At 41.5% G+C, this 19,097-nt stretch overlaps 1 protein-coding gene across 3 annotated transcripts in view; it reads left to right on the forward strand.

Annotated features, from left to right (window-relative positions):
• The window catches only part of GPD2 (glycerol-3-phosphate dehydrogenase 2), a 304,438-nt gene that overhangs the window by 28,139 nt on the left and 257,202 nt on the right, over positions 1–19,097 (forward strand). For 2 of the 3 annotated variants that reach the window (XM_089659673.1, XM_089659690.1), the window contains exon 2: positions 3,291–3,394. In XM_089659673.1, coding sequence (XP_089515799.1) covers positions 3,296–3,394 — 99 coding nt within the window. In that variant the 5' untranslated portion in view covers positions 3,291–3,295. Of the gene's footprint in view, positions 1–3,060; positions 3,133–3,290; positions 3,395–19,097 lie in introns of those variants that run through there. The other variant, XM_089659682.1, reaches the window with a different exon arrangement.

Below are 19,097 nucleotides of genomic sequence, written 5' to 3' on the forward strand. Positions count from 1 at the left end.
TGCCAAGCAGTATCACTCTCATTAACACCTTCTTATCCAGTTCACATCAACTCTTCTCTACCTTTTAACTCTCTACTTCGCCCTCCACCCACTAACTCACTGTCCAGGAGACCGCCAATCACTTAAAAAATAAGATTGATACAATTTGTGATTAAATCTCAACTGTACAGATATCCCCCCCACTTAACACCCCTTGTCTACAGTTACATCTCCCTCTCTTCTGGCATCTTCCCCAACACTCTAAAACATGCACTACTTGACCTCATACCTAAAAAGACTTTCTTGGACCCCACAAATCTTAACAACCTACGCCCCATCTCCTTGCTCCTCTCTTCTTGAATGACTGAGTGACCTTCTTATTAAGAATAACCTTTTTGATCCCCTTCAGTCTGGATTTCGCCCTCAACACTCCACAGAAACTGCTCTCCTAAAACTCACAAATGATTTACTAACAGCTAAAACCAATGGATTCTATTCTGTACTCCTACTTCTGGACCTTTCGGCTGCCTTTGATACATTTGACCACCCCTTCCTCAAAAACAAACTTTACTGTGACTGTGCTCTTTGTTGTTTCCCATCCTACCTATCCCACTGCACGTTCAGTGTCTCTCACAATTCTACTTCCTCTCCTTTCTCCGTCAGGGTCCCCCAAGTTTCTATTTATGGACCTCTCCTATTCTCAACCTATACCTCCTCCCTGGGTGAGCTAATAGTCTCCCATGGATTTCAATATCATTTCTGCGCTGACAACACCCAGTCCTATCTCTCTACCCCTCTTCTCACAACTGTACTCTCCTCATGCATCCCTAACTTACTGACTGACATATCCGTCTGGATGTCACATGCCTTCCTCAAACTCAATCTATCCAAAACTGAGCTCTTAATATTTACTCCCTCACATGCCCTTTCCCCTGACTTCTCTGTCAATATCAATGGCACAGCCATCAACCCATCCCCACTTGCCAGGGTGCTAGGTTTAATCCTGGACTCTGAATTTTCCTTTTGACCTCTCATCCAATCACTTTCCAAAGCTTTCCAGCTTTCCATCTCAAGCTCCAAAATCTTAAAAATACGCCTGTTCCTAACCAGTGGTACCACAAAGCTCCTAACTCACTCCCAGGTTTTCTCTTGCCTCGACTACTGCAACTCCCTCCTCATTGGCTTACCTTTACATAGGTTATCCCCACTCTAGTCCATCATGAATGCTGCTATGCTGTTATGACCACAGTGGTTGGTATCATGTAAAACAACAGTAGGAAGCTGAAGAGTCTCCACCTCTCCATTGAGTGATGCTCTGTCTAGAAGAAGGGACCCTGCAAGGCCCCAAAGCATTGGCTGTATTGATCTAGATGATGAGCTCTTAAATCTAAATCCAGGTACACTACCTCTAATGCCCAGCTTGGTCCTGAGTTAGTGGACAGATTCGCCTTTTTTATGTAGGGAGAAAAAGCACTTTCAATTGACAATTACATCAAAATAAACCACAGCAGAAGTTGACAAATTCTGTTAGGTTTCAAGAGCCAGAAGAAGATATGAAAGCCAGGAAGTGGAAAACACTACAATCCTATTTACACAGCACAACAGGCGTCTCTGCCATTTGGATCATCAACAGGTTTTTATGACCCACTGCTATCCAAGAGCCAGAAAGCAGTACTTTAAGAGCCTATTCACACCAGATGCAGTTGAATGCATTTTTGACTGCATTCCAACTTCATAGACAGTTCAAAATGCAGGTTATCCCATGGGCATAGTTTACATCATTGCAGTACAGTGCAGTGCAAAAAATGGACAGCACGTTATATTTTTCCTCTCCGCAAATGCATTGCAATGCATCACAGAACACATAATCCCTTAAGCCCAAACAATGAAAGAAGGAAGTGACCTCACAGGAAAACAAAATGTGCATCGACTGCATGTGAATGCATATAAAAATGAGGATCAAATACATGGAAATGTGGTTAAATAAAACACCCAGTAGACACACAGTTTCAGGTGTGAATGGTCCCTTTAAAGTAAACCCTTGTAAGAAAAACAAACAGCACATTTTTTTTGTATAACAGGCACCCAACATTGTAGGAACTCCAGTCAAGTGAACTATGGAGATTGCTATTGCAGATCTTACTGTCTGATAATGCTAGCCACCTTCTGGCATTGATGATTTCTCAGTTTTCCAGCGTGTGGTAATGCAGGATAGGATTTTGACCTTGGTTTTGTTGGTTTGGATTCCAATGGTATTGGAGGTATGCAGGTATCGTGTTGCGGTCCATGGCTGCTCGACACCTGATGGAGTCAAAGAGGTATTAGTTCATCAGACATAAAGTATCTGTAAGTGTGAAGACCACTTAGTATAGATAACTGTACAGCTCCACAGTTTGTTAGCGTCTCCTTTGGTATCAATGCTAAAGGACAGTCAGCGCATTGTGGGGGAGCCGAGTTCTTAGTCCTTCAGGGCTTCAGAAGAATTCATGCTGCTAAGATTGTTTGTTTTTCCACTGGTGCCGGACAAAGAACGTGGCACCACTTACACTACCCTTATCAGTCTCTAGAAGGCACTTTAAACTTAGCAGCTTTAATTCTACTAAAGCCCTGAAGAAAAGGGAGCCCCGACTTCCCAAAATGTGTGTAGACTTGATGAGCAGCCCCAAGGCCAACTGAAAGAGGGTGCATGGCAGGTTCAAAACTCTGCGGCTAATTGTGAGGCAGTGGCTTAGCCTTGCCAGTCTGCATCAAGAAGTGCTGTTACTGGCAGGATCCCCAGGTAGGAAATCTAGCAAAAGACAATTTGCTTAAGAAAATTTAATACAGTGAATAGTGATGCTAAACATATTGAAAATAGTATTTTGGGTTTACATTTACTTCAAGTGTAAGCTGTAATTTTTGGAGAGTCATTGGCTGTCATGAGATGTGGTTTCATGTTCAACATGAGGACATAATGAAGAACTGCATGGGACCCTACTAGTAATCTAATATATCTAATATGTTATGTCTGGCACTACAGTGATTCTCGCATGTGGCATTTACTAATTTTAACGTTCCTTGCTGCTAACATTCTAGCAATACCATATCCTGAGCCAAGCAGTGATTCGTATCAGGTGCAGGCTCACGCAAAGACTGAGAAGTGCGCTGAGAAGTGTATGTATATACAAACATTTATTATTCTACGCACCTATAACTACATTCTCATTTCAGGAATCTGTTTAACTGCATCATGTTGGTTTTCTATATTGTCTGCAAGGAAATTAATTTTCCAATTATAGAATAACATTTATACTTCCCCCCTCTGTCTGCAGGTGAAATGGCCTTCCAAAATGTGATTAAAGGCACGCTCGTCCTTGGAGGGGGTGCTGTGGCTGCTGTATTTGGTCTGTCTCATCTAACTGACACAAAGAAAAAGGTACCGATTATACTTTGAGATTCTTTGTGGTGTAAAACTAGGTTGTCAGAATGTAAAATGAGCCAGTATAACTGTATGTAGAGTATGGTGAGAAGGGACTTGGAGGAACCTAAAAGCCCGCAACTCTAAACAGTGTGTGGCACAATAAAGCTTTCTTAAAACGAAAGTTACTCACATGTCTCATTCCACACATATCCCAAAATAAGCAGATTATTTGTCATTTCAGGACGGTGGTGGAGCAATGCAACAAATTATACCCCAGCTAAATGCATGTAAAATGAACAAACTCTAATTTGAGGATTCCTATAGTTTGAATTTGTTTTTAAAGAATCCATAAAACTGTGATGTCTTCTTCGAAAATAAACCTGTCTGGAGAGAGATACTAGTCCTGCCTTTTTTTAAAGATATTCTAAAAATATTAGTTGCCTGACTGTTATGTTTAATTCTTCTCCGATCATTGACCTGGTAAAAGTATGCAGATCAGGAAGGCTGTAAAAAAGTCGGGAGTTCCTATATCATTACTTTTACTGCATACTCTAGGAAAGACAGGGAGACTGGCGATACGGCGCTCTCCTTCTGAAAAGGCTGTCATGCTGACCCTTTCAAACCTTGAGTACTGACTTGGAACAAGTATACACAGGGACTTCTGCTTTCCTAACTTGCATCATATCGCAGTGCACTAACCCAGTAAGTATTGAAGGCAGTGGGTCAGCATTACAGTCAACTAGCATTTTGTGGAATAAATAAAGTGTATTTCTAGGCAAAACCTTTTTTTTTTGTTTTTGTTTTAATAATTTTGGATAGTGTAGGGAAGAATTAGACTTTATCTCAAGTTTTTATTGCTGTATGTGTCCCTATTGGGAAGATTCACCCTCTTCTTTGTGTACTGGTGACTGTTGTCATTGAGAAGGAATTGTCTGGAGATAAATACATGTGACCCCTGAGGATTTATTTCCTTTGGTTTAAATTACTGTTTTATTTGAGTTTGTCATACCTGCTTTAAAGAGTACTTTTTCTGTATAATTTTGTAATTGTATTAAAAAAGATTGTTCGTTACAGCAGAATCAGAAGATGAGTTTTTCTGAGATTCAACACACGTGTGTTGCTTTTAGGGTGGCTTACTTTGATGAATTAAAAAAAAATAACTGCCCATGCACGTGTAGATTTTTTTGAACAAAAGAGAATCTAACAGTTTCCTCCATTTAGGCTAACAGAGAGGATGGTTTAATCTCCCACTACAGGCCATTCTATTTTGATAGTCAGCCCTCTCGGAGGTCAGACTGTCTGAACAGTGGTTGCATCTGACTGTAGGTGCTGTTTGGCTCACAATTTTCCACCTGGCTCCTTCGACAAAATTTGATTATGAAAAATCATTTAAAGATCCAGGTGGTGCTGACAGAGCCACCCACATGCTGAATTTTGATGCGGTTATGGCCAGCTTTAAATTTACTATACAAAACAATTCTGTGTTTTCATTCTTCTCTCTCATAGTTTTTTTCGTATACTATAAGCACCTGCCGCCTGCTCACAGTAAATATACTTCAAGCTGGGGCAGGCGCAGGCACAATCATGTACATGTACTTAAATGGCCCCTCTTTTGGGTTTGGACACAGCATGAGTTTGGCAGCTGATTCGGCTGAAATCAGCTGATCGGCTGTGTCCAATTACACACACAGTTCTGTGTTTACAAAAACACAGAACTCTGTGTACAGGGAACAGCAACCTGACTGTTTCTTAGGAAGAAAAAATAGCCAGATAGTAAAGCAAAAGCAGCACACATTACACTCTGTTAGGCACACAGTTAACCCTTTGATTGCCCCGAGATGCTAACCCCTTTTCAGCCAGTGTCATTAGTACAGTGACAGTACTGATCACTATATTAGTGATACTGTTGATGTCAGTGTCGGCTAGTGCCAGATTGGCCGCCATATTATCACACTCCTACTGTAAATCGTTGCTCACCACCATTACTAGTATAGCGTCATAGCTGCATAAATTTCAGTATATATCCCATAGTTTGTAGATGCTGTGACCTTCGCAGAAACTAATTAATATACACTTATTGAGATTTGTTTTTTTTACAAAAGACCTGTAGCAGAATACATTTTGACCTACATTAGTGAAAAAATTTATTTTTTTACATTTTTTTTTCTTATTTGGCTGTTTTATAACAGTAAGTAGAAAATATTTTTTTAAAATGTTCTGTCTTTTTTTTGTTTATATAATAAAAAATACAAAACCCAGTGATGATCAAATACCACCAAAAGAAAGCTCTTTTGTGTAAAAAAAAAAAAAAAAATTTTTATAACGTTAATTTGCATACAGTGTTGCATGACCATGCAGTTGCCAGTTAAATTACCGCAGTGCTGAATACTCAAGAAATGCCCTGGTCATGAACGGAGTAAAACCTTCCAGAGGTCAATTTGGTTAATTTTCGATACAGTCGGAACTCATTCACACCACCTGTGTTTGGTCATGGACTTGGTAAGAAACCTTGTTCTCTATTGTGTCTGAAAAAAATTGGACAGGTTACATTCTAACACAGCACAGTGCATTGACAGGTATTAAAATGACAGTCAAAATTATAGTGAAAAAAAATTGGGGGTGCTGTAAAACTTTTGACCGGTAGTTCATACCTTTTTCAGCATTGTAATAGATTCATGTGATTGACTTTTGTCACTTTCCATTTGCTGATCCAACTGACTCATACCACCCAGTTATGAAAAATGTTTAGATCTCTTACACGCTGCGCAACAAAAGAATATAGAAAGTGAAACGCCAGCTGTCACATTCTAAGCTACGTCTATCCCACACTGTCTCATGATCCTTTAATTAAAGCAGAATCTTCGGCTGTATCTTTGAACACAGGCGGAATTAGCGTGCCGGACACGTTGATGTAATTAACTGGTATTGATTGGGTATCCTCTTTGATTCAGCATTGTATTCTACTTTACTTTATTGTTAATTGTATTGATCTAAATAATTGTAAAGAAGGGAAATACTCTTATTTCATCAGAGAAAGTGGCACTTGGGCTCTAATATCAAGAACAGGGCTGTAATGAAGTAGTTTGTTTTAATCAAACGACAGAAGTTGTGCGGGGGAAAGTCATACTGGGATTTACTTAGACTAATGCAGCGATAAGTGGTTTTACTGTTGGAAGATGATTAAGTTCTTTTAATTAGGTGTTCTAATTGGCTAATCTGCCATGTTGGTTCATCAGTGAAAAGACTTTTGTTGGGTTTTACAAGGTGCTTAAATCTGAATAAGAGAAATGAAGCACTTCAATTATTTCTCATTCCTGGATGTATTCTCAGCAATTAAGTCTTCATTTGGGGTTGAAATCAGGTTCTTGTCAGTATGTGCGGAGGACTTGTTTTGGATGAGTGCTGTTCTGTTGTTTAATACAATTCTCTAATAAAAGAAGATCTTCAATACACACCTTTAACAAGTACACTGTGCACAGTATAGTCATGTAGAAAATGGTGACATACCAGAGGGGATCAAAATGCACTAAAATTCTACAGCACCTTACTGGCCTACCTAACTACAGCACCTAACTGCAATAGGCATTCTAAAGGAACACTGATAGTGAACTCTTGAAGTACACACATGGAAAAAAAGGTTAAAGAGGGTCTAAACCATGACTGGATTACTTTAATTTGCTAAAGCACTGTTGCCATGTTTTGTTTTTTCTTTTGGAAAGTACTGTTTTTATCATTTTTTTTTTCAAATTATTTTTTTGCATTTTTGTGCTTCTGATTGCCTGCAAACTTTTTGCAGCTCCTTCACGTCTACATTCACTTACACCAACAGCAGCTGCATGTCATTGCTTGCTTGTGCAATGAGCCTCAACATAGCTACTTACAGGGGTTTAGTTACTAAAAAATGGGGAGTGCAGAATCTGGTGCAGCAGTGCATGGTAGCCAATCGGCTTCTAACTTCAGCTTTTTCAATTTAAAGCAGAACTCCAGCTCCCCTACAAATACTGTAGCTGCTGACTTTTAATATTAGGATACTTGCCTTTCCAGGGATCCAGCGATGTCCTCACCTGAGCCGAATCTTAAGTCGACTTTGGGCACAGGTGTAATCATCTTCCATAAGGGAACCTGGAAGTGAAGCCTTGTGGCTACACAGCCGGTTTCCTACTGTGCATGCACGCATCACGCTGCGCTTTGTGAATGGTCTCGCAGTCTTCTGGGACCTGTGAAGTGTCCCAGAAGGCTGCTGGGGAAGAAGGGGGGTGCGAACTTACTGCGGCAATCTGACCCAGTAGTGGGAGTGGGTACTTATCAAAACCTGGTACCCCCCCCCAAAAAAAAAGTGGGCAAAGGGGTAAAGTTCTGCTTGAAGTTCTGAAAATAAAACCTGGAAGTTGATTGGTTTCTATGCAGAGCTGCACCAGATTTTGCTCTCTCCAGTTTTAGTAAATCAACCCCTATAGTCTGCACTGTGTATGACAGGGTGACAACACAGGAAAGCAGTTGGGAGACAGAAACAAGGGGCTGAACTAGTCACTCCATAATAGCAAATGCCTGAACTAGGATGTTCATGGCAGGATCACTGGGTTTTGTTTTAATGAAAACTGTAGAAAATAAAAAGATGACTTTTGAAATTACATTAACATGCTAAAAATTATTTGGCATTTTTTTTATAGGTTTTGCATATAGAAGTGTGTCAGTTCTCCCAACTGTTGTTTTGTGTTTTTTTTTTCAAATCTGATTATGTGAACACCTTCTGTATACCTGTTTGCACATTTTGGGAGCTATTTCTAAACACCCCTGGCAAAGGCTTCTTGCTATCTATCACATACAGAGTACCCAATATATTAAAATATCAATTGGAAATTTCTCACAGCCAGATGCAAATTTTCCTTGGCGTGGTTATACACACCTCGAATATTGACCATTTTCTGCTGAATCTGTTGAAATTCGAGTCGTCTGTGGACCTGTTGTGCAGAAATCTACACTTTCAGAAGTGTCAAATTTCTGTTTCTCCTACAGTCCTCAATGGTTCCTCCCAGTAGTGTTGTAAAGATCAGCAGAGGAAACTAACAACCACTGCATGGAGATTTATAAGATTGATGCTCAAGAAAGTGGCCTGCAGCAGCAGTTCGGAGTAAGGCTCCTTTCACAAGGCTGATTTGTTGCGATCACTAGATTCCTGCGGCAAGAATCTACGGACGCTGAAATGACTGGGTGCTGCGATCTGCAGTGGCTCCTCAGCCCATTTAAACTAATGGTGAGCTGACAGCGGCTGCTGTTGATCGCATGCATCTGCACACAGAGCAATTAGCTGCGTTTTGTGTCTAGATATCCAAGCTGGGATGCAGCTGACTTCATCCAGGCTCCTACATCTGTCCCAAACCACAACTGATCACTCTGTATTTGGCTGCATGCGATCAACAGCGGCCGCTGTCAGTCTGCCATTAGTTTAAAAGGGTTGAGCGGCAGATCGCATAGACTAGTCATATCAGCAGCAAGAATCCTCAGATTCTTGCCACAGGAATCCAGCGATCGCAATAAAGCGGGTATGTGAAAGGGGCCTTAGTATTTAAATACTAGTATAGTTTTAATTTAAGCATTCAGTTTAGCGACTTGAGTCATTTCAGGGAGGACAGGAGACCTAAGTTTGGAAAACACCCTGACTTTTATCAGGTTTTGTTCTTGCTCTAGTAATTGCTTAGTTTAAGTACTTCTATTATGCATACAGTTCAGTGTTCGTAAAGTAACGTAGTCCTAAATATTTTGGTAAGCCTGATTTACACTCTACTCCTTTATCTTCGTGTTTAGACTGAACTAATTTTATGATGAGTCAATAATTTCCACATTAAAATGCAATGAATAAAAAGAGTTCTTGAATAAAGTAGGGACCGCCTCAGTACTAACAAATTTCAATAAAATAGCTCCATCCATTAACTCTTTCATTAGCAGGTTGTTGGCGCGCCCAGGAGAACGAAAGCCGCCGCTGTTTAAGAGAGTAATTTGCATGAAATTCAGCGCTACACTCAAATTAATACCGTACGTGATTACAGGACAACCTGGTTGTTAATTGCCTGTAGTCTTTAAATATGCACTTCTTTCAGAAATAGACACTAATTATTAGATCTTGTTTGCTGCTACACCATAAGTTGCAAATGTCTAGGAAGGTTGGGAAATTTGCAATTCTAATGGGGCAGGAGCGCGGGGAAAATTGATCTAATCATTTAAGAAGAGGGCTGCATACAAAATGAATAAAATGTTTCCCTGAGATCAGGAAATCTTTAATGTGGGCTTATCAAACATTTGCTTTCATAAGTTCCCTTTTGTACGTCTGGTCTTTTTGCGTATTTGTGAATTCATTAACCGTAACTGGCACACTTTGGTAAGCCTTTGTAAGAAGAAAACAAGCAATGTCTTTTTTTCTTTTGTTGTGATTTTTTTTTTCTGTTTTTTTTTTTTTTTTTTTTCCTTCTTTATAAAGCAACTTCGTCGCTTAACACAAAGTTTGAATTAAGGATCTCCCTGCAAAGGAGAATGTGCATAGTTATCTCTGCTGTAGCCTGCACTGCTGTAATGCAGAGACCTCATTCTGCAAAATCTGTACAGAAACTGACACTTCGAAGAGTGTCAATCTTCTTATCCTCTGCTGTGCACAGTGGTTCCTCCTGCCCACATCTACAAAACTACTGTGTCCTGTAGTTATGTAGCATCTGGCAGAGGGAACCACAGCACATGCTGGGGGATGAGGAAATCAACACTGGAATGTGGAAAGACCACATAGATGAGTTCTTGCTTGGAAAAAAATATTTTAAGCAACAGACAGCATGGATTCATGAAAGACAGAAGTTGTCAAACAAATCTGATTTCTTTTTATGAGGAGGTGAGCAAAACCTTGGACAGAGGGGTGGCTGTGGACGTGGTATACTTGGATTTTGCAAAAGCGTTGGACACAGTTCCCCACACACAGCTAATGTGTAAGGTAAAGTCTACGGGCTTGGAAAAATCTGTATGTAAATGGATAGAAAACTGACTAAAAGAACGTATTCAGAGAGTAGCGGTTAATGATTCATACTCTGAATGGTCTAGGGTTGTCAGTGGTGTACCCCAAGGTTCAGTGTGACCCTTACCTTTTAATATATTTATAAACAATATAGGGTCTGGGATTAAAAATACAGTTTCAGTCTTTGCAGATGACACCAAGCTGTGCAGTCGAATAACGTCCTTACAGGATGTCTCCAACTTACAAGCCGACCTCAATGCTCTGTTTAATTGGGCAACTATGTGGCAAATGAGTTTTAATGTTGATAAATGTAAGGTTATGCTCTTTGGGGGCTAAGAATATGCATGCATCATACATACTAGGGGGGTACAACTGGGGGGATCAATGGTGGAGAAGGATCTGGGAGTTCTGGCAGATCAGAAACTTAATAATGACATGCAATGCCAAGCTGCGGTTTCTAAAGCGAGCAAAATCCTCTCTTGTATTAAAAGAGGTATAGACTCCAGAGAGAGAGATATCATATTACCCCGGTACAAATCATTAGTAAGACCTCATCTGGAATATGCAGTTCAGTTTTGGGCGCCAATTCACAAAAAGAACATTGGGGAACTGGAGAAAGTACAGAGAAGGGCAACCAAACTGATAAGAGGCATGGAGGAGCTCAGCTATGAGGAAAGATTAAAGGAATTGGAGATTAAGGGGGGATATGATCCTCATGTATAAATACATCAGTGGTTCATATAGTGAACTCGGTGTAGAGTCATTCACCCTGAGGTCATCACAGAGGACAAGGGGGCACTCTTTACGTCTGGAGGAAAAGAGATTTAATACCCAAATACGGAAAGGTTTCTTCACTTTAAGAGCTGTGAGAATGTAGAATAGACTCCCTCAAGAGTTGGTTCTGGTTAGTTCAGTAGATTGCTTAGATTGTATGCCCCTTGAGGGTTAGGGACTGATGTGAATGTACAATATATATGTAAAGCGCTGCGTAAAATTGACGGCACTATATAAGTACCTGAAATAAAATAAAAAGTCCTGGATTCTTTCTTGGATACACAGAATATAACTGGATACTAACATTTATAGGTAAAGTTGATCCAGCGAATATCTGATTGCCTCTAGGCGGATTAGGAAGGAATTTTTTGCCCTGCAGGAGCAAATTGGTCCACGCTTTGCTGAATTTTTTTTTTGCCTTCCTCTGGATCAACTGTGGGTATAGGATTATAACTTTTTTTTTTTGGTTGAACTGGATAGATTTTTGTCTCTTTTCAGCCAGACTAACTATATAACACTCTGGAAGTGTGGGTTTCTAAATGGTTTTCAGAGAATAACTTAATTGCACTACAGCGGTGCATGCAGCAGGAGAGGAAACATTTTTTTTCTTTGCAAGGAGATCTATTTTTTTTCCTAAACTTTCTGATATACTTATTTCCCTGTTTAGGCTTAAAGCCGTATTAAATCCAAAAGCAAACCTTTTATTATATTGCAGCTTACTAATTTTTAGACATGTTGTCTTCATTAGTTTTCTTTTTTAGGCTTTCCTTCATCTCTCTTCATCTAGTGATCGAACCAGTAAGTCTTTTGCTTTTCAAAAGAACAAGCTCTCTAGCAGGATGTATCAATTACAGGGAAGAGACAAACCATTTACCACTGGCAGAGGTGCTTAAAATGATCAGATTTTATTTATGTAAAACTTTTATCCCAAAAGGGAAAAGAAAAGTTTGCTGTAACTGCTTATGAAGTTTTAGCTGGAGTTTGGCTTCAGTTTGTTAGTGTATATAAATGCGCTAGTACATCTAACACTCCCTTCCCCCAGACTGACAATGCCCCTGTCCAAAGGTGCCCCTGTGCTCCTTCATCCAGAGTAGGGGTGCTCTAATACAGGAGGTGTGTTACTGGCCAGATCATTAGATGGAAACTGAGGGGAAAAAGCCTAAGAAAAGGAAACTATTGCAGCCACCATATTTAATGACTGGTAAGCTGCAATATAGTCAATTTTTGGTTTTAGGTGTAATAGCGCTTTAATTGTACAGCCCTATAATTAAGCCCTAGCTGGTAGCAAATGCATCAGAGGGGTAGAGTGTCCCTTTTGCTACTGGGGGAATTAAGTTTTTAGTTGCATGGATCAGCGATGTGCAGCTTTCCTCAAGTAGAACAAAAAGTGTGAACAGTGTGATTATGATGGTCAGGGTTCATGCTGCTCCTACCCTGCCATTCCAATAAAGTGATAACTCATTTCAGACTTTAGAATTCTTGTGAAAGCAATGGGATCCTGAACCCACTGAACAACACTATCCTCACCATTGTTAACTGTTCACTGAGTAAAGGAGTTTATGACTTTCAGTATATTAGCTGAAGGTGGAAAAACTCATTAATAAGTTCCTTTAAGACAGTACTGTGATATTTGGTGCCGTTTTAGGATTATATGGGTTTTAGTAAATTTTATGTTAGGTGTTTATTTTTGGTTAAATTTGAAATATTGTTCTATCAGTTCATACCAAGGGTCTCCAAACTTTCTAAACAAAGGGCCAGTTTACTGTCCTTCAAACTATAGCGGGGCCGGACTGTGGCTAGTGGGAGAAGAAAATATCCTTTCATCAGTGGGAGTAAACAATGCCCCAACATTGGTATTGGGGGGGAGTAATAGTCCCCTATCGTTGATATCAGTGGGAGAAATAGTCCCATTGTTTGTGTCAGTGAGAGGAATAGAGCCCCATTGTTGGGGTAATAATTTCCCAAGGGCCGGTTAAAAGCAAGGAAAGAGCTGCCCTCGGGCCACAGTTTGGAGACCACTGGTCTATATGGAACCTTTTATATGAAATGGGCTAAAATTTAATACATGACAAAGCATTTTTTCAGAGCACTCTGGCTTTGCTAAATAGTACAGCAGACACTTTCTTTTTGTAGGTTTCCTTTATCTGTCTGAACCTTCAGACTAAGTTTTATTCAAGAGAAAAGTCAGTTTTGAATTGTTCATTGTGTGCAAATTTCAGTTTGAGCTACAGAGATTTGTAATCAGACTGATTACAACAACTCCTGGGAAATATGAAAAGCTTTATGTGCTTGATTAAATGGGAGATTATTTTATATACTTGTTTAAATGCATTTTCAGTCCTAGCCATAAGTAATAAATACATTTTATGACTATACATTACATTTGGGATATATCTTGTGTCTTTGTACTTTTCATATCCCCCCTTTTTGCTTTTATGATGATTGGACATTTGTTTTTGAAATCCATTTCCTCACCCCTCTAGTTGTTTGTTTAGTGACTTTCACATCTCCGCTTCTCTTTCCTCTCTTGGTTTCCCTGTGACTTGTATGAAAGAGACAGTTAAGGGTCAGTTTAGGCTCAAACAGAGCTTGGCTAGCAGCATCATGTCACTCGTCAAGCACAGGGCAGAGAGTATAGCAGGACAAAAAGACAGAAGGTCATCTGTGACTTTCCACATGCCTTGGGGTCAGAAGTCAGGGCTGGAGGAGTCAGTGTCATTGTGCTTTGAGACAAACCTGTGCTACAATAGATCCAATGTGAACATATGGTGGCCGCTCAGTTAACCCTGTGCTCTCTGTCATAGTAAATATTGCAGGCCTGGTTGTAAAAGAAGTTTGATTATGGCTTGTTGCTGTCTATTCATAAGCCATCTAAACAGACAAATGCATTTAGAATATTTTCTTTTTGGCCGTGTATATGTTAATATCACTGTAAAAAAGCACACAAAAGAAAAATCTGCTATGCACCTAGCTTTTTCTTGGCACCAAGTGTAAAAGTGTTGGATTGTGCCATATCACTCTGTATGCTTATCAAGGCAATTGCCAGATTGAAATGATTCCAGTGTGCTTAAAATAAATGTGAACCCCCCCCCCCCCAAACCCAATGGCCACGTAAAATGAAAGAGTGGGGTCAGCGCATGCTGAAGCACGCAGTTGCTTCCACTTTGTTATAATACCACTAATAGTTGACGGTGGAATATTTAGTAGCAAGAAAATTTCATGGATGGACTTATTGCACAGGTGACAACCTATCACGGTACCACGCTTGAATTCACTGAGCTCCTGAGAGCGACCCATTCTTTCACAAATGTTTGTAGAAGCAGTCTGTATGGCTAGGTGCTTGATTTTCTACACCTGTGGCAATGGAGGCGATTTAAATACTTGAATCCAATGATTTAGAGGGATGTCCCTATACTTTTTGCAAGTGTGTGTGTGTATGTGTAAAATATATATATATATATATATATATATATATATATATATATATATTTATATATAAAATTTCTGAATAGTTTTTTTTCTTCTTTTATAAGTGATTACATAATCTCTTGTTGTCAGCTGCATAAGGGTCTGGGAGGCATGGAGAAACAGTAGTACACTAATCTTCCCAGTAAATGGCTGAGCAGGGGTGTGTATTAGCACAAGTCTGATCACTGGAGGACAGGCAGGCTTTGCTCTCAGCACAGCCAGAAAACTGACCATGCTGAGATGGATGTGCTTCTATGCATAACATAGTTTGAATTAGGAAAGCAGGGCAATTAGCAGGGACACCAGGTATTTCACACAAAGAAAGCAAATCAAAGAGAACAGGATACATTTTAAGACAAGTTCATGGTACAACAGACACTTGTCAGGAATATGTTTATATAATTTTTGGGGTAACAAACTCTTTAAATGCTTCCGTAAGAAACAAAACAAAACAATGCAAAACTGTTAACGTAAATACAGTATATGGGGACACCAAAAGTAATGGTGTTCTACTTTTTATGCTGATTTTTAATACTGAATCTGTGTAGTTGTAGGGAGAATAGTTCTTCTGTAAATTTTCATTAATTCAGAAAAAGTAGATTTTCATCATTTTCAAAAATAGGAAAACACTTTTGCATGTTTGAACTGACAAATTTTGAATTGGAAAACCATTGCTTCTCTTTGTTTTTATTAAGTCTGTTTAAAAAAAAAAAACACGCATGCACACTTAAAAAAAAAAAAAAAATAACTAAAGAAACCCCGCAAACCGTTATACTATATATACCTTTTTTTCAATAAGTCTTCTGGCTGACCTAATGATGTTACAGGTCTTTCTACTTCTCCTTCAGTAGCGGAGTCAGGCTCCACTGCAGCAGTGAACGTGTGAGCGCTGATCAGTGCACTAATACTCTTGAGTCCATGCTGCTTGATGATGCTTCCCTATTGGGTGGATCAATGGCAGTCTGGGCTCACAGGAAGTGGGTTAAAAGACACTGACTATCCTTAACCAAAAGACTGAGGGCATCTACTTTTGAAAACAAATAATGCGATTTTCACTGAAACTAATATATTTTTCATCATTTGACTGTTTATATTGTCCAGGTTCATAAACAGGTTTACTTAACTGATGTGAGACACCTATAATACTCCTGACAACTGGAGATCATTTGATTCAGTCTCTCTAGGCATAAGAATATTTAAAGGAAAAAGAAAGCGGATGACCAGATACAGTCACAGAAAGTACGAACATATTCTTGTGAAGTTTTAAAGTGTTACTAAACCCAGGACCCTGCATTCACTATATACATTCTTCCACAGTACACAAAACATGGAAATGCAATTATTTTAGTAAATATAAACTGCTAAATACCTTTTCTCTTGTCATCTTCCAGGACGGCACACCTGAGAGATGACTAGCCCACCTGACAGGAAACACAATCAACAATTGACAGAGTTTAAATTATCCTCCCTTCCCTCCACTCCTCAGTACTTGATTGTGTTTCCCTGGCAGCGAAACATTAGTTTTTTTTCGTGTGACCTCAGGCCGGGGGCTGGAGGTCCTCCCTGGAGGGTAGTAGCTGAGGCGGGGAGGGCAGGCTTTTACTTGCCTACTCCAGGGTTCCAGATGTTCTGGGGACAAGTGCCTTCCTCCCTCTTTCTTGGCAGCGGGAAGGTATGTCAGAAGGGGACCCGGCTGTGAGATGCCACTCGCGGGTGTGTGGCGGCCGGCTGGCATCACATCGTGACTCTATTTGGGGGAGCCGGGCGGCTGCAGTGAAGCCGCTCACTGGGGTCTCCAGTGAAGCCCAGGGTGCAGGACCAGAACTAGGAGGGAAGGAGGCTGCGTACCAAGCCTCGCTTCCAGTTAGACCTCCAGCGGAGGCAGGACTGCCGCAAACATGGTGGCACCGGACGGCTTCTTCTCCATGGGAGGCTGGTGAGGAGTTTCCACGAGCAACCCCTGGGAGTGGGGACCCAGGAGCCCGGCGAAGACAGCACAGTGCCGAAGTGCACTGCAAGATAGAAGACAAGGCAATGGCTGCAGCCAGTGAGGCGAGCCTGACTCAGCTGATGGGGAAGAGGAGAAGGGTAGAGACCTTGCCCACTCCCCTATAGGTGTTCATAGAGCGGGCAAAAAGGGGGATTTGTTTCTAACCTAGCCCCCCTGTTTATTTCTCCTCAGAGCCACGTGGAACTCCACTGGAGAGCGCCCATAAGCCACCTAAAGCAAAAGCCCCCCGCTCTAAACTGTGTGGCTATTGTAACGATAAGGTCCCACAAGACCACGACAGACCCTATTTGTTACAATTGTATCCACAAGTTGTCAGGGAAAGAAACCTCGGTGGTTATGAAGGAATTTTTGTCGGTGCAAATGGAAATGTTAGCCACCTTACAATCCTTCAAGACAGCCCTGAGAGCTAGGGAAGTGGATACCCGATCCTCCAGGGAAGGATTGTCTTTCCAGGAGGGAGTTTGGTTGGGAAAGCAGTGTGGGGGAAGTTCCCTCGTTCTCTCAGGTCATGGAGGAGGAAGACTTAGAGGACGCAGAGGTTTCTGGCCAAAACTCCCTGGAAGAAGGGGAAGATTTGGATGGCGTTCGTTTAGCTGGTGAGGAATCTAGACTGGGTAGACACCTCTTTGCTGTGGAAGATATGGAAGGGCTCCTAAGGGCTATTTATGCCTTGGAGGACATTCCAGAACCACCAGCGCAGGTCTCAGCCCAAGCCAAGAGTGGAAGGAGCCGTTTAGAAAGGTCCTAAAGTTGAAGACCTGGAAAAGGCATTACCCCTTTGGAGAAGAAGAGGAGGAGAAATTCCTCAAAGCCCCAAAATTAGATGCAGCGTTAGCACACGTCTCTAAGATATCTGACCTGTCCTTCGTGGACTCGGGTAACATCAGAGACCAGATGGACCGTAGGTCGGAGACACTGCTGCGTAGGGCCTGGGATACCAATGCTGCCTCTACGGCCCCAGCCTTTGCATCCACCTGCATTGTGAGAAATGCTGATGCTCTGATGCACAGAGTGATTGACCATGTCGCACGGGGTACAAAGAAAAAAAGGGGAAACCCAGTCAGAAGAAGTCTTAGATTCCTTGGACGTGGTTAGTAAGGCAGTGGCCTACATGGCAGACGCTGCGGTGGAGATGGTCAGGCCCGAAGGGTAGTATGGGTTAAAACCTTGGAGGACAATCAAAGGTCAAGAGCCCATCTCTGTGGTTTACCCTTTGAGGGTTCCTTCTTATTCAGCCCAGGACTGGACCAGGTGTTAGCTAGGTCTGCCGAAAAGGGGAAGAGATTACGAGCAGCCCGTACATCCTGCAGTTGATAAAGGAGGGGTACCAGCTGGAATTCTCCTCTCTCCCCCTTCATACCTTTTGTGCTAACTTATCCCCCAGAGACAGGGCAAGGGCAAAGGGTCTCTTGGGAGGGATCAGAGATCTAGCAGGGCTGGAGGTGATCATCCCCATGCCAATGGACTAAAGGTTTCAGGGATTCTGTTCCCACATGTTCATGGTCCTGGAACCTGATCATAAACCTGAGGAAGTTGAATGATTTCCTATGGTACAAGAAGTTCCGCATGGAAAGTATCTACAGTGTATAGAAGCATCTACTCAAGGAGTCTTCATGGCCACTGTGGATCTCAGGGACGCCCACTTCCACGTTCCCTTTGCCCCAGAATATCAAGCCTTCTTACACTTTGCGATCTTCATGGAGCAGGGCGTCCGTCACTGGCAGTTCCGAGCTCTCCCTTTTGGATTGGTGACCAGCCCAAGAATATTTACCAAGGTCTTGGCAGAGGTAGTAGCCTTTTTACACCTTCAGGGAATTTCCGTCATTCCCTACCTAGATGATCTGATGGTCTACGGAGTCTCATGGCACCAAATCCTGAGAGACCTGGAAAAAGTGTGTCTCGCCTTGGAATCTGTGGGGTGGATTGTCAACCGGGAGAAGTCATCATTGACGCCCTCACAAACCAAGGTGTTCTTGGGGTATGTAGTGGACTCCAGAGTCCAGAAGCTATTTTTACCCCAAGAAAAGACTGCAAAATGTAGTGCAGGCAGTCTCCGCCTTGATAGCGGTGTCAGCTTGCTCAGATTGGCACATCATGAGGGTTCTAGGTCTCATGACCGCCTGCATTCTGGCAATGGAATGGACACAATTGTATTCCAGGGAGTTTTAATTCTTCCTTCTATCCTCCTGGAACAGGAAAGAAGAATCACTGGATGAGAGAGTTTTCCTCCCAGAGAATGTAAAGATCTCTTTGGGATGGTGGCTCAAGCTCCAGAATTTGGGGGCAGGGAGACCATGGTCGCAGTGGGACCGAGTTTGTGTAACCACGAATGCAAGTGAATGGGGCTGGGGGCCCATCTAGAGGACCAACAAGCCCAAGGCCCATGGGAGCCACATCAAAAAGGAACCTCCTCCAACTGCAGAGAGATGTTGGCAGTAGGTCAGGCCGTGAAAGCCTTTGCAACCAGGATC

Source organism: Staurois parvus, unplaced genomic scaffold, assembly GCF_062004578.1.
Source record: "Staurois parvus isolate SC_StPar_1 unplaced genomic scaffold, SC_StPar_1.0 ptg000031l, whole genome shotgun sequence".
In the NCBI taxonomy this organism is placed as follows: domain Eukaryota; kingdom Metazoa; phylum Chordata; class Amphibia; order Anura; family Ranidae; genus Staurois; species Staurois parvus.